This window comes from Chrysochloris asiatica, unplaced genomic scaffold (genome assembly GCF_000296735.1).
Source record: "Chrysochloris asiatica unplaced genomic scaffold, ChrAsi1.0 scaffold00055, whole genome shotgun sequence".
Lineage (NCBI taxonomy): Eukaryota > Metazoa > Chordata > Mammalia > Afrosoricida > Chrysochloridae > Chrysochloris > Chrysochloris asiatica.
Window position 1 is genome coordinate 4,710,366 of NW_006408573.1, and position 13,060 is coordinate 4,723,425.

Genomic DNA, 13,060 nt, shown 5'->3' on the forward strand with positions numbered 1-13,060 from the left:
TTCATTAGCGAGTAATTGTTATCATGACTAATTGTGATGGCCACAACTGTAAAGGTAGAATGTGTGTAACAAAAAGGGAGAAGTAGTTAATCTTACAGTCCAGAAACAGAGGACCTTAGGACCATCAAGGGAGAAGAGCACAAATGCAATGTAGGACCCTATCCAGAGATGGAGACAGAGATTGATGGCATGGAGAGATAGAGCATCTGAGGACTCTAGACCAATGGAAAGAGAAAGGATGTATGCTAACAGTCAAGAGGCTGGCTTACAAAATGAGCCCTTTGGTTATTTAAATGATTATATGTTCCTGCGTGGTTTTGTTACATTGGGGGGGATAAAAAAGAGAGAGAGAAAATAGAGGCAAATCTTGTTAACCGGTGGTGCATGAAGGGGATTGTAATCATTGCAATGAAGCAAAATACAGTTGGTTGAGTGCAAAACCAGTGTTCTCCCATGTAAACTATCACTCAAGTCACAATAAAAGCTTTTAAAAAAGCAAAAGAAGTTGCAATGGATGGTTTCTAAGATTCCTTCCAGTTATAAATGTTATTCTAAATTTAGAACCCTGAAAGCATTTTATTTTATTAATCCAATAATAGAATCTCTCAGAAACACTTCTCTGCTGCTTTGTGTTTTCTTTACACTTCTAGGATGGAAATGTCTGTAGACTTTCTCAGGCGATTAATGTGCCTTTCACATTCTATTGTCAGTCAAAGTGCCTAGCGTGTTAAGGGCCTTGAAGTTGGTTCCGACTCGTAGCATAGCAACCTGTTTAGGATTTCCAAGGCTGTAAACCTACAAGGAGCAGAAAGCCTTGTGGTTTTTTTCCTGTGGCATGGCTGGTGGGCTCAATCCACCAACCTTGAGGTTCACAGCCCAGTACTAATCCAGTGCTTACTATAATGAAAACCGTTACCTTGTTCTGTAAATAGTTGTAATATTAAGAGTCTGTTGCGTTTCTATGTCTTTATCTGAAAATTGAGTATTTGACCTGCATTCTGTATAGGGTTTGTTGTTGTTGTATGCCCTCAAGTTGGTTCCGACCATAGCCCCTCAATATACTGTTTCCAAGAGCAGCTGGTGGGTTTGAACTGCCTACCTTACGGTTACCAGTCCAGTGCTAGTTAAAAATTGAATGTCTTGGGAAACTTTCCTCTTGAAAGAGCAAGCAGACCAGCCTGGAGCAGCCAGAAAACCAGAAGACACTTCTTGAAAGAAGGACCTACAGGAAAAATACAGAACAGTAAGGGCAGTCCGACTGCTACCACAAGAACAAGGAAGTTGCTAGCCCAGGAGACATCAAGGCAAGTGGCTGGGTCCTCTCAGCGCAAATCCTCTCCCAAGACTAAGACGCAATGGAAATACACACTCTGATTGGGGGACCACACAATCATCCATAAAGAGAAGTGACCGAAGAACACCAATGAAGCGGCGAGCTAAGCCCTGCATCGTTCAGCAGACTACTGTGAACCCGGGTGGAGACTTGGTAGCCCAGCAGCAAGGCAGGACCTGGGGACTCATGGGCTCAGAGTCAGTGACACAGCCACAGAGGACTAGAGTGGAGAGCGAAGTGACCAGCCGATAGGAAGAAGGCGGACGGACACAGGAACGCCCACACTTGCACATGATACCCACTTGACCTGGCTTCAATGACTGGATGAACAGAACTCAACCCGAGGAAGAAAGAAGAGGAAAAAAAAAAAGTGTCATCTGATGCAACTTGATGAACTTGACCTACACCTATAAATGCAGTAGCTCAAAAGAGGAAACAAAGTCCAGCTCCAAGAATTATTCCCACCCCCTCCACACAAAGAGTGGATAGGGATGGGCAACTTGAACATTGGCTACCCAAAATGGGGGGAGGGATACAAAGATAAGAAGTGACTGGCTTATAAGCTTTCAAGAAGGAACCTAGATCCACAGGGCGGGAGGATGGTAGAGTGTCCAGTGAGTAGTATCCAACCTATCTAGGAAAGGCTAATGAAAAGAAATGCAGATGGGTCTCTTGTGATGCAGTGGTGAATAATTGTTACCAGGACTGATTGTGAGGACTGGAAATGTAAAGGTGGATATTTTATAGCAAGGAAGGGAGTGATTAACCTTTCAGTCTAGGAGCGGAGGGCCCTGGGACCATCAATGGAGAAGAGCGGAGAGCGGGACCCCACCCAGAGAAGCAGTGAGGCCTGAGATGGAGACAGAGAGGATGACGTGAAGAGATGGAGTGGCTGGGGACTTGAGATCCAGAGAGGGAAAGGGGCTGTGTGCTGAGGACCGTGGGGGTGGGGGAGGGTGGTGGGCTTGCAGGGTATACCCTTTAGTTGGGGGATGATGCATGGATGGGATGGTAACTATGGCAGTGAAATGATGTATGATAGAATGAATGTAAAACTAACTATCACACAATACACAATAAAACATTTATTTAAAAAAAAAAAAAAGAATGTCTTGCAATAAAGACGGGACAGAAGTTCAAAGGAGTATTTCTGGTTTTACAAATAATTTACAACTATACTATCAGGGCCCATAAATAACCAGTGATTAATTAAAGAACTGTGATTCAAGACTTCTATGTTGTTTAGTAGAGAAAACAGAATGCAGAAGAAATTCCCCATATTGAGTCATATCTATAGATCAGTAATCTTAGAATCATCATTAAAGATTGCAATCTTACAAATGGCAAACATTATTTGTTAATCTGTCAAGTACTGTGCTAACTTTGTTGTTACTAGTTTATAGTTTATCTGACATTCATCTTTGGGGAGATTTTGCTGCCAGAGTGACCCTGCCCTCTGGGATTTGGAACTAGAGGGTGTGTTAACATTCTCTTTCACCCTTCATCTTTCTTTTCCACTCTCCATTTCATGTGCCCTGTCTCTCCCTTTCCTTCTTTTAGGTTTTTCGCTTAGTTATTTCTTCAGCTCTTTCCTCTACTTTGCCTTTCTCCCTCCCTTTCTTAAGCTCTCTATTTTGTATCCATTTCCATTCTGTGTTTCTGTGTAGGTGAGTAGTTAGTATGTAGGATAAACTCTGTTTAACCTGGATTCTAATTGCCAGTCTCCTCTTTTATAATGCCATGAAATGCCTACTGACACCTGCAGATACTAGCATCTTGTGTTTGGTTTCCAGAGGCTTAGCTGGAGCAACGTCTGTGAAGTTCAGGCTCTCCTTGGGTCTGATGTTCCCAAGGGACCATTGAAGCGTCCCAGATTTGCTCCAGCTGTTTCTGTTTTACTGGAAATTAAGCTTGGGAGAAAGAAAGGATGTAACTATGATTAAGGTCTCAGTTTGCCCTTTCCTTCTCCCTCCCGTGGTCCACATATGCCTCGTGGCCCTTTAGTTCATAAAGGTGTGATACTGGCCTTCGTGATGGAATGAATGGATTGGTCCCACCTGGTCTCTGACCTGCCTCCCAGTTAGACTCCCATTAGGGTTGAGCTCAAAGAACCACTCTGACATTATAGGGACACCCTAAGAGGCTCCAGGAGCTCTGGTAGCGTAGTGGTTATGAGTTGGGCTGCCAACATCAAAGTCAGCAGTTCGAAACTACCGGCAGTTCCACGGGAGAAAGATGTCCTGCTCCCATAAAGATTTACAGCCTCAGAAACCCTGTGCAGGGTCACTGAGTTGGAACTGACTCCACGGTATTTAACAACGACAACGAGTCTCCAGTGATAAAATGCTCTTATATGGTTTCTATGTAGAGAAAGAATATTTTTCCCTCTGGAAATGGGGATGGGTGGGTACTTGCTTGCTGCCAAGCTCACTGTGAACTTATATCTAATTAGCTTCAGTGCATGAAGACAGCGAGCTGGCTGGTATACCTGAATTCCACCTTGTGAGCTCTGATGAGTGATAATTCAGCTAATGGCCGTCCTCATTGATTTCTCCCCTCCTTTCACAGAACCACGATGGCAGCATTGACTTCCGCGAGTATGTGATTGGCCTGGCTGTGTTGTGCAACCCTGCCAACACAGAGGAAATCATCCAGGTGGCATTTAAGGTACTGTCAGCCCCGCTGAAAGCATCTCGGTCTGCCTCACAAACAAGTGTTGACTCTAAGTGTATTATTTGGAAATCAGTGAATCCATTACGTGACTTTATAGATCTGCTGTGACATGTATACGAGAGTAATGTCATTAAGTCAATTGCTACTGAGAATAAAGAAAACACAAGCATCCGTTTAAGCATAGCACCATGTGGAAGCAGCTTCGTTAACAGCATCAAGATTGAAAAGCGGGTGATTTAACAAATTCACTGAAATTATTTCTTTTCAGCCTCCCCATTTTGAAACCCCAAAATGAGGTCTATAAATAAACACCACCTGTCACTAGTCGTCCTAATTCAGCATCTGTAGAGTCCTGATCCAGCCTTACTTTCTCACTCAGATTTGAAGTGGGGGTTTTGTTTTGTTTCTGATGGGTCTCTTCTGTCGGGGTGGTTTCAGGTGAACACCATCATAAATCCTCACTCTGCTTATTTTCTTGCAGTATCATATACTCGTATATTTTTACAGTAATACAGGGTGCTAAATTGGGGGCTGTTGTTGTTGTTGTTGTTGTTAAGTGCCGTCGAGTCGGTTTCGACCCATGGCGACCCTGTACAGGGGTTCCGAGGGTGTAAATCTTTACGGGAGTAGAAAGCCTGATCTTTCTCCCGCGGAGCAGCTGGTAGTTTCGAACCGCTGACCTTAAGGTTCGCAGCCCAATTCGTAAGCACTACGAAATGAATAAAAATCCATGGTCCAGGTCCTTATAAAAGCTTCGTGGAAATATGAATTGTTGAAAATGCAGACTACACTTATCTCCTACATGTACAAAAGGAGAGGTTCTTCTGAGATTAAAGGTGCTTGATCTAATTAGTATTTAAACAGGATGTTTTAGGCTTGTGAGGTCAGCTCTCAAATCAAAAACTTGATCTTCCTACATATAGAAAATTTTATATTGACCTCTTCTTGTTCAGCCACTTGGTCTGTTTCCTTCTATCCAGCATGCCAGCATCTGACCTTTCCTGTTCCCCTTTCCTCAGGAGTTAACCACTTCCTGAGATGACTCTATTCCTTACTGGAGAAGAAGATCCCACTGTATCTTAGCTTCTTTGTGCTTCTGTAACCAGCACAAAACAGAACCTTATTTTCTCACAGTGTAGGAAGACGTTGTTGTTGTTATGTGTTATGTATGTTATGTGGAGTCGGTTCCAACTCATAGTGACCCTACATAGGGTTTCCTAGGTTGTTAATCTTTACAGGAGCAGAACGCCTCATCTTTCTCCTGCGGAGCAGCTGGTAGTTTCGAACTGCTGACCTTGTGGTTCGCAGCCCGATTCATAACCACTGCGCTACCAAAGCTCCAAATTCAGGGCACTGGTTCTGGGGGAAGGCTCTCTCTCTCTGTGTTTGTCATGTCTGGGGAAGATCTCTTTCAATTTCTATAGACCCAGCATTCTTTGATTCCTTGACAATCTCCACGTGGCGCAAATCTTCCCCCCTGTGCTTGCTTCTCTGTGCCTAATCTGCTCATTTTATCGCTCAAAAGGAGTAGATTTAAAACATTGATAGGGCTCATTTACATGACAAAGAAAATGTTTCCTAACGGGATTGCATCCCATTGTATTGTTGTTACTGATTGGTGCCCTCCAGTCAGTTCCAGCTCATGCACAACAGAACTAAGCACTGACCAACCCTGCAGTAGCCTCAGAGTTGTTAACACTCCAGCCCATTGCCGCTACTGTGCCAATCCATTCTGTTGGGGCTCTTCCTCTGTTTCACTGACCCTCCACCTTACCAAGCATGATGTCCTTCTCCAGGGACTGACCCCACCTAATAACATGTCCTAAGTATGAGAGAGAAAGTGTTGCCTTCCTGGCTTCTAAGAAGCATTTTGGCTGTACTTCTTCCAACACAGATTTGTATGTTCTTCAGACAGTCTTCTCCAACACCATAGATCAAATGAATCAATTCTACAAGTCTTCCTTATTCATTGTCCAACTTTCACGTGAATATGAGGCCATTGAAAATACCATGGCTTAGGTAAGGCGCACCTTTGTCCTCAAACTGATGTCTTGGGTCTTGAACACTTTACAAAGGTCTTGTGCAGCAGATCTGCCTAATGTAGTTGTTTGATTTCTTGCTGCTTCCATGAGTGTTGATTGTGGATCCAAGCAAAATGAAGCCTTTGACAACTTCAATCTTTTGTCCATTTATCACGATGTTGTTTATCGGTCCAGATGTGAGGATACTTTTCTTTATAATGATTTGCAATCCATACTGAAGGCTGTGGTCTTTGATCTTCATTAGCATTTTTAAGTCCTCTTCACTTTCAACAAGCAAGGCTGTATCATCTGCATATCGCAAGTTGTAAATAAATCTTTCTCAAATCCTGTTGCCACACTCTTCCTCATAATCCAGCTTTTCAGACTAAGTATGGTGAATGAATACAGCCCTAGTTCACACGCTTCCTGATTTTAAACCACTCAGTGTCCCCTTGTGCTATTTGAACAACTGCTCTTGGTCTATGTTCAGGATCCTCATGAACACAATCGGGTGTTCTGATATATCCATTCTTTCCAATGTTGTCCATAGCATGTCATGATCCACACAGTCTAAAGCCTTTGCATAGTCAACCAAGTACAAGTAAACATCTTTCTGGTATTCTCTGCTTTCAGACAAGATCCATCTGATGTCAGCAATGATATCCTTTGTTCCACATCCTCTTCTGAATCCAGCTTGAGTTTCTGGCAGTTCCCTGTCAATATACTGGTTGCAGCCATTTTTGAATGATATTCAGCCAAATTTTAACTTAACATGTGATATTAATGATATTAGTCAATGATTTCTGCATTTCACTGGGTCACCTCTCTTTGGAATGGGCACAAATATGGATCTCTTGCAATTGGTTGGTCAGGCAGCTGTCTTCCAAATTCCTTGGCATAGACGAGTGAGTGCCTCCAATGCTCCTTCAGTTTGTTGAAAGATTTCAATTTGTATTCCATCAATTCCTGTTGCCTTCCTTGTTTTTCACTAATGCCTTCAGTGCAGTTTGGACTTCTTCCTTGAGTACTATCGATTCTTGATCATATGCTACCTCTTGAAATGGTTGAACATCGACCATTTCTTTTTGATACAATGACTGTATTTTTTCCATCTTCTTTTGATGCTTTCTGCATCATTCAATATTTTCCCCATGGAATCCTTTAGTATTTCAAGTTGAGACTTGAATTTTTTCTTCAGCTTTTTTTTCAGTTTGAGAAATGGTAAGCATTCTTCCCTTTTGGTTTTCATTATAATACTTGACTTTGTCTTTTTAAGCTGTCCTTTACATTTTTCTGTTCAGCTGTTTTACTTCCTCTTTTTTTCCTTTTGCTTTAACATTTTTGTGCTGTAGGGAAAGCTTCAGAGTCTACTCTGGTGCCCATTTTGGTCTTTTCTTCCTTTCCTGTCATTTTCATGACCTTTTGCTTTCTTCCTATATGATGTTTTGATGTCATCCCACAGAACTTCTGGTTTTCAGTTATTAGTGTCTAAAGCATCAAATCTTTTCAGACAGTCTCAAGAAATCCAGGTGGGAGATGTTCAGGGTCATAGTTTGGCTCTTGTGTATACTTGTTTTCATTTTCTTCAGTTTCAGCCTGAACTTGCATATGAGCAATTGACAGTCTATTCCACAGTTGGACCCTGGCCTTGTTTTGGCTGATAATATGGAGCTTTTCTACCTGCCTCTTCCCACAGATGTAGTCAGTTTGATTCCTGTGTATTCCTTCTGGTGAGACTCATGTGTACAGTTGCCTTCCTTGATGTATAAAAATGGTATTTGCAATGAACAAATCATTGGTCTTGCAAATTCTATCATGGGATCTCCAGCTTCATTTCTATAAGACTGTATTTTCCAACTACTGATCCTTCCTCTTAGTTTCCAACCTTTGCATTCCAATCACCTGTAATTATCAGTACATCTTGATTGCATGTTTAATCGATTTCAGACTGAATTTGTTGTTGGTGGTGGTGGTGATCCATCAAGTTAGTTCTGACTCAGAGTGACCCTGTATAGGATTTCCAGGGACAGGAGCAGAAAGCTTCATCTTTCTTCCCCGGAGCGACGGGTCAGTTAGCAGCCCAGTTTGTAATCCACTACACTACCAGAGCTCCTTTGGTAGAACTCTTTCATTTCATCATCACAGGCTTTAATGGTTGGTATGTAAATTTGAATGGTACTGGTAGTAACTGATCTTCCTTGGATATTATCCTATCACAGTCGTTCCTAGCATATAGGGCTTGAGGGACAGAAATCACTCCATAGTGACTCGGACAAGCCTTCTTTCTTTATTATTAGAGACTGTGTTCCTTCAGGAGTCTTCTCCCTCATCTACCAGACCAGCCAGGAGGCCTAAGGAATGCCCACGTGTCTCTTACTGACTAAGAGTGCCTTCGTTTACTTTTTGATTTCAGATTGGTTTAAAACGAGTTAGGCCCAAAGAACCTAAGCGGTTGATGCTTAGCAGATGGCCATAAGGCAGGGGCCAGAACTCGATCCAAGTTTAAAAGCTTGGACTTTTACAGACTTACACATCATAAAACCTAAAATTACACACAAAGCTAACTCATTCCTATTTAAATATTTGTTTCTGTTTTGGGGCTGTATGTGTAATTATGTTTAGTTGGCTAAATGGTCACTTTAGGTTTACCAATGAAAGGCCTGTTAGGAATGTTGGCCCTTAATCACAGTAATTATTGCTTTTAGGGAAGTCTTGTGATTTCTATATAGCCTAGATCTTGGTTTGCGGGTAGAGAAAGGGAGGAAACAGTCCTAAAACTATAATTAGCTATATTTCCAATAAGGCAAAAGTCATGCTTTACATTGGTTATTTTTTAACCTTGATTCTCAGGTGTATTTTATATTTTTTAAACTATTTTTGCCTGTTTTACTTTTAATTTAACAATACACTTTTACCTGTAGTATCCTTTTATCATCTGGCACTTGACAATTAACAAAATACTCCCCCTTTTTTCTCCTTAAAATCTCATTTCATCTTCACACTGACCTAAAATTTAGAGGTAAAATAGTATTTGAGTTCTTCAGTTTTGCAAACAGTAGAAATAGACTTGGGCTAACTTTGCTGTAAGGCTCTGAAGTAGGCTCAAGGGAAGGCTTCAATATAGGCTATTTCAGGGGTCCTGGCTGCAGGAACTCCTTTGGGCACTAACGTTGCAACAAGCAAACTCTAACTCTGTTCATAATTCAAATTCCAGGGAGGGTCCAGATGGGCTTAAGCCAAGTGCCTGCTAGGAAAGGCAGGATGTTTTGATTAAGAGTCCTACAGTATCCTTTGCAATGGGGAGAGATTAATTCTCCCCAAAGAAGCTGTTAAACTTCTTGTCAGAGCACAAATTTTAGTTCAGCTGCTGAGAGGTCAGTAATTCGAACCCACCAGCTGCTCTTCAGGAAAAAGATAAGCAATCTGCTTCTGTGAAGATTGACAGAAAAACCCTATGGGACAGTTGGACTCTATCATGTATGGTTGCTATGGGTCCAAATCAGCTTGAGGCCAACTGCTCAGTTAGTTCACCTAGGTGTGGGGACTGTGTAGACAGGAGACTGTTGGGAGTAGGTGAGGGAAATTGAGGGAGTGACCAGGATAGTGGCAGCAAAGGACAGATGTAGAAGTAACGGGATAAACACAGAAGGAACTTCTGTAAAAGTGAGGACCGTCAAAGCACCAAAAAAGGACTAGAATTGAGACCACGATGAGTTGGTGAGAGTAGTTTAGGGACAGAAGGTAAAACTGTAATATTCTTTTGAAGAAAGCTTAAAGCTTCTGAGGAGAGGGATATGATAGTCTTGGCAGTTACTGTTTGCCAAAAAAAGGCATCAACCATCCCTTTCACTCAGCGGAGTTTGATACTTCACTGCAGGGACCTCACAGAATTCAGACACCATAGTCACAGCTGTGGGGTTTATTAGGAAAGGCAACAAGTTACATTTCAGGGTCAGAAATGTTCAGGGAGCAGCTCCTCTCTGCCGTGCCTCTCTGGTCCTTGGCCTCGTGGCCTAGCCTCTGCCCTGCTCAACAAAGTCTTTTAGGACTGCTGGTAAATGCCCACAAGAGACACTACTCCATCATAAGCCTCAACTTGAAGGCACTGGACTCTTAACACCTTGGGTCAGCAAACCTAGCAACCCAAATTAAGTTCCTGGAGGCACCCCGCTGTGCAAGCAAGCCTCCAGCCCACAATCACTGAGCTTTGCTCGGACCGTGGGCTGGGAAGCTCACTGTCTCCTCCTCTGGTTCTTGGCTCTGCTGCTGCTCCTCTGCCGCTCCTCTGACGTCACAGCTTTCTGTCCCTGGATCGAGAAGGTTCATTGTGCAGGGATCTCATACTCCACTCCCGGCTCTTCTTTGATGATAGTGAGATCCCCTCTCCTGCTTCTGAAATGGCACGTTTTATACCCACATTGGAGTTCCAAGGTTCCCTGTTAACAGTCACTGACAACTGAATCGTATAATCCATCGCATGTTCCCTCACCTTTTCTTACCCATAGGACCCATCAGGAAAAAGTTGTTTGGTGGGAGTTTACAAAGACTTTGGCTGGAAGAGGCATTAAATAATTTACTACACTGCACTGTTTGAAGTCCAAGGCCCATAAAGAGCCCTGAGGATATAGTTTGTGAAAAGAGATGCTAATTCCCTTTCAATTTCCAAGTATCCTCTCCCTCATGAGGAGGAATTAGACTAGAAACCAGTACGTTCTCAGCTGGGGTCAGCAAACTTCAAGTTATATTTTCCTCCAGCCCTCATGAACAATTGAAGCACTATTCCATATTTGCCTGTTGTTTGTTCTTTTCATGGGTATATCACTGTCTCTAATGCCTATCTGTTTGCTTTTGATCGTTTATTTGATCAGAAGTACATACCTACAGTGGGAACTCTAGATAGTATCTGCCTGCATTTGGATGCCAGCTCTACCACTTACTAGCTATGTGACATTGGAAAAGTTACCCAATTCCATGTACATCAACTTGCTCCTGTGTCAGAGAGGGCTGACAATGCCACCTACCTTACATAAGACTACTGTGAGGGTTAAAGGAGCTAAGGCATTTAACAGGATTTGAACATTTTTGATCTGAGCCTACAATGAGCAAGTGCTTATGTCGCTTACAATTCTTAATGCCCGGGAGCTGTTTTAAACTTGGGATATTAATTATCCATTGGTTATCTCTGTTTTGCGTCTTGACTCTCAGTCCAATTAGTCTTCCCTTCCCTAAAGACATTCATACTCCTGGCTATCACTCCATTTGTCTCCTTCCTTCTATTCTACAATTCTTTGAAAGAAGAGTTCATATTTGTTGTCTCCACTGTTCACTTCCCTTCATTCCTTGATTCCATTACCATCTGGCTTCCAGATCCTTGAAATGCTTAACTAAATATAATATATCCTTAAGCTCTCCTAGTTACCAAACCCAACAACTCTTTTCACTTCTTGTTTGGCCTTTATTTGGTGTTTTACTCTACTGGCAATTACCAAAAGTTTCTTCCTCTTTCCTGAAGGCCCACCTTGCACTTCCAAGATGCGTGCTACCCTTCCCTGGTTTTTCTTGCTTTCTGGCTACTGATTCTAAGTTGTCCTTTCCAGTTCTTCTTCTCCACACACAGCTCTTAAGTCCTGGGACTGTGTGCTATTTTATACATCCTCTAACATAAGCTAAACACACCCCATAGTTTCAGCTGTATCTGAATTCATATCTCAGGTCTCATCAGTCTCCTGAGGTGATATGCTTTAGCTTGTACTTGCTTCTGGCACCTTAACCCAAATTCCATCTTCCACCTATTCAGGTCCAACTCTTGATCTATTCTTGGCACCTGTTCTTCTGACTGTTCTCGTCTTGATTAATGCAACTTGCTTCCACCCAGTTGCCCAAGCTAGGAAACTTCCATCATCTTGTTTCTGGAAAATTTTTCCAGCCATCTTTGATGCCTTTCTTTTCATCACTGTTGTTGTTGGGTACTATTAAGTCAGTTTTGATTCAGCAGCAGACATCTGACTGATTGCAATTCCTAGAAATTCCACCCCTCACTATTACTCCTACTTCTCAACTCCAAACTCTTCATTGGTTTTTCTGCCTCTAGTTTTACCAACCTCTTCCTCCAGTTCATCTTTCACACTCGACCTAAAGCAGCTTCCTCAACTCATACACCATCACATCATACCCTTCCCATTACCTAAAGGACTCTTGTGGCATTTACCCATCATGATCTGGTTGTCTTCAGTCTCCTACCTTAAGGCCCAGACTGTCACCTCCTCATGTTTAAGACCTAACTCAGATGTCTCTTCCTTTCTGGGTAGGACTCCTTATACTCTCCACAGCATACACTTACTACCCTACAGCCTCCATTTAAATTCCTAGGAGCTTTGGTGGTGCTGTGGGTTAAGCATTGAGGTGCTAACAACAAGGTCTGCTCAAGCCTGGGAGAAAGCTCCAGGAGCGAAAGCCGTTCTGCTCTGTCCTCGGGTTCACTCTGAGTCAGACTTGACTCTGTGGTAGTTGATTGGATTTCTGATTCTGTGTATTTCCACCAGGAGACTGTAAGTGCTGTGAGGACATTAGAGTATGCTGTCTGCACGGATCTAGTTCTGATCCCTGGCACAAGAAATGTTTGAATGATCAGAGTTAATTTCCCCATCCCATTATTAGTCCATGGAAGCTAATTCTTATGGTTCACTTCTTTTCCTTCAGCTCTTTGATGTGGATGAGGATGGCTGCATCACAGAGGAGGAGTTTTCCACCATTCTGCAGGCTTCCCTTGGGGTGCCTGACCTGGATGTTTCTGGACTCTTCAAGGAAATAGCCCAAGGGGATTCTATTTCCTATGGTGAGTAGCTGATTTGGGCCCCGATTTAGTTTACAAGGTGTGCATCCAAGACTTTAGATTAACCCTCATCAAAAAGTACTGTTTTCCTCAACTTAATATATTAATAATATAATATGTTTAATATATAATAAAACATTATATATATTTGTTGTTGTTATATGCTGTGGAGTCGGTTCCGTCCGACTCATAGCGACCCTG

At 42.5% G+C, this 13,060-nt stretch overlaps 1 protein-coding gene across 1 annotated transcript in view; it reads left to right on the forward strand.

Moving 5' to 3' along the window:
- The window catches only part of LPCAT2 (lysophosphatidylcholine acyltransferase 2), a 133,743-nt gene that overhangs the window by 110,068 nt on the left and 10,615 nt on the right, over window positions 1-13,060 (forward strand). The window contains exons 12-13 of the mRNA XM_006863526.1: window positions 3,902-4,000; window positions 12,727-12,862. Coding sequence (XP_006863588.1) covers window positions 3,902-4,000; window positions 12,727-12,862 — 235 coding nt within the window. The remainder of the gene's footprint in view (window positions 1-3,901; window positions 4,001-12,726; window positions 12,863-13,060) is intronic.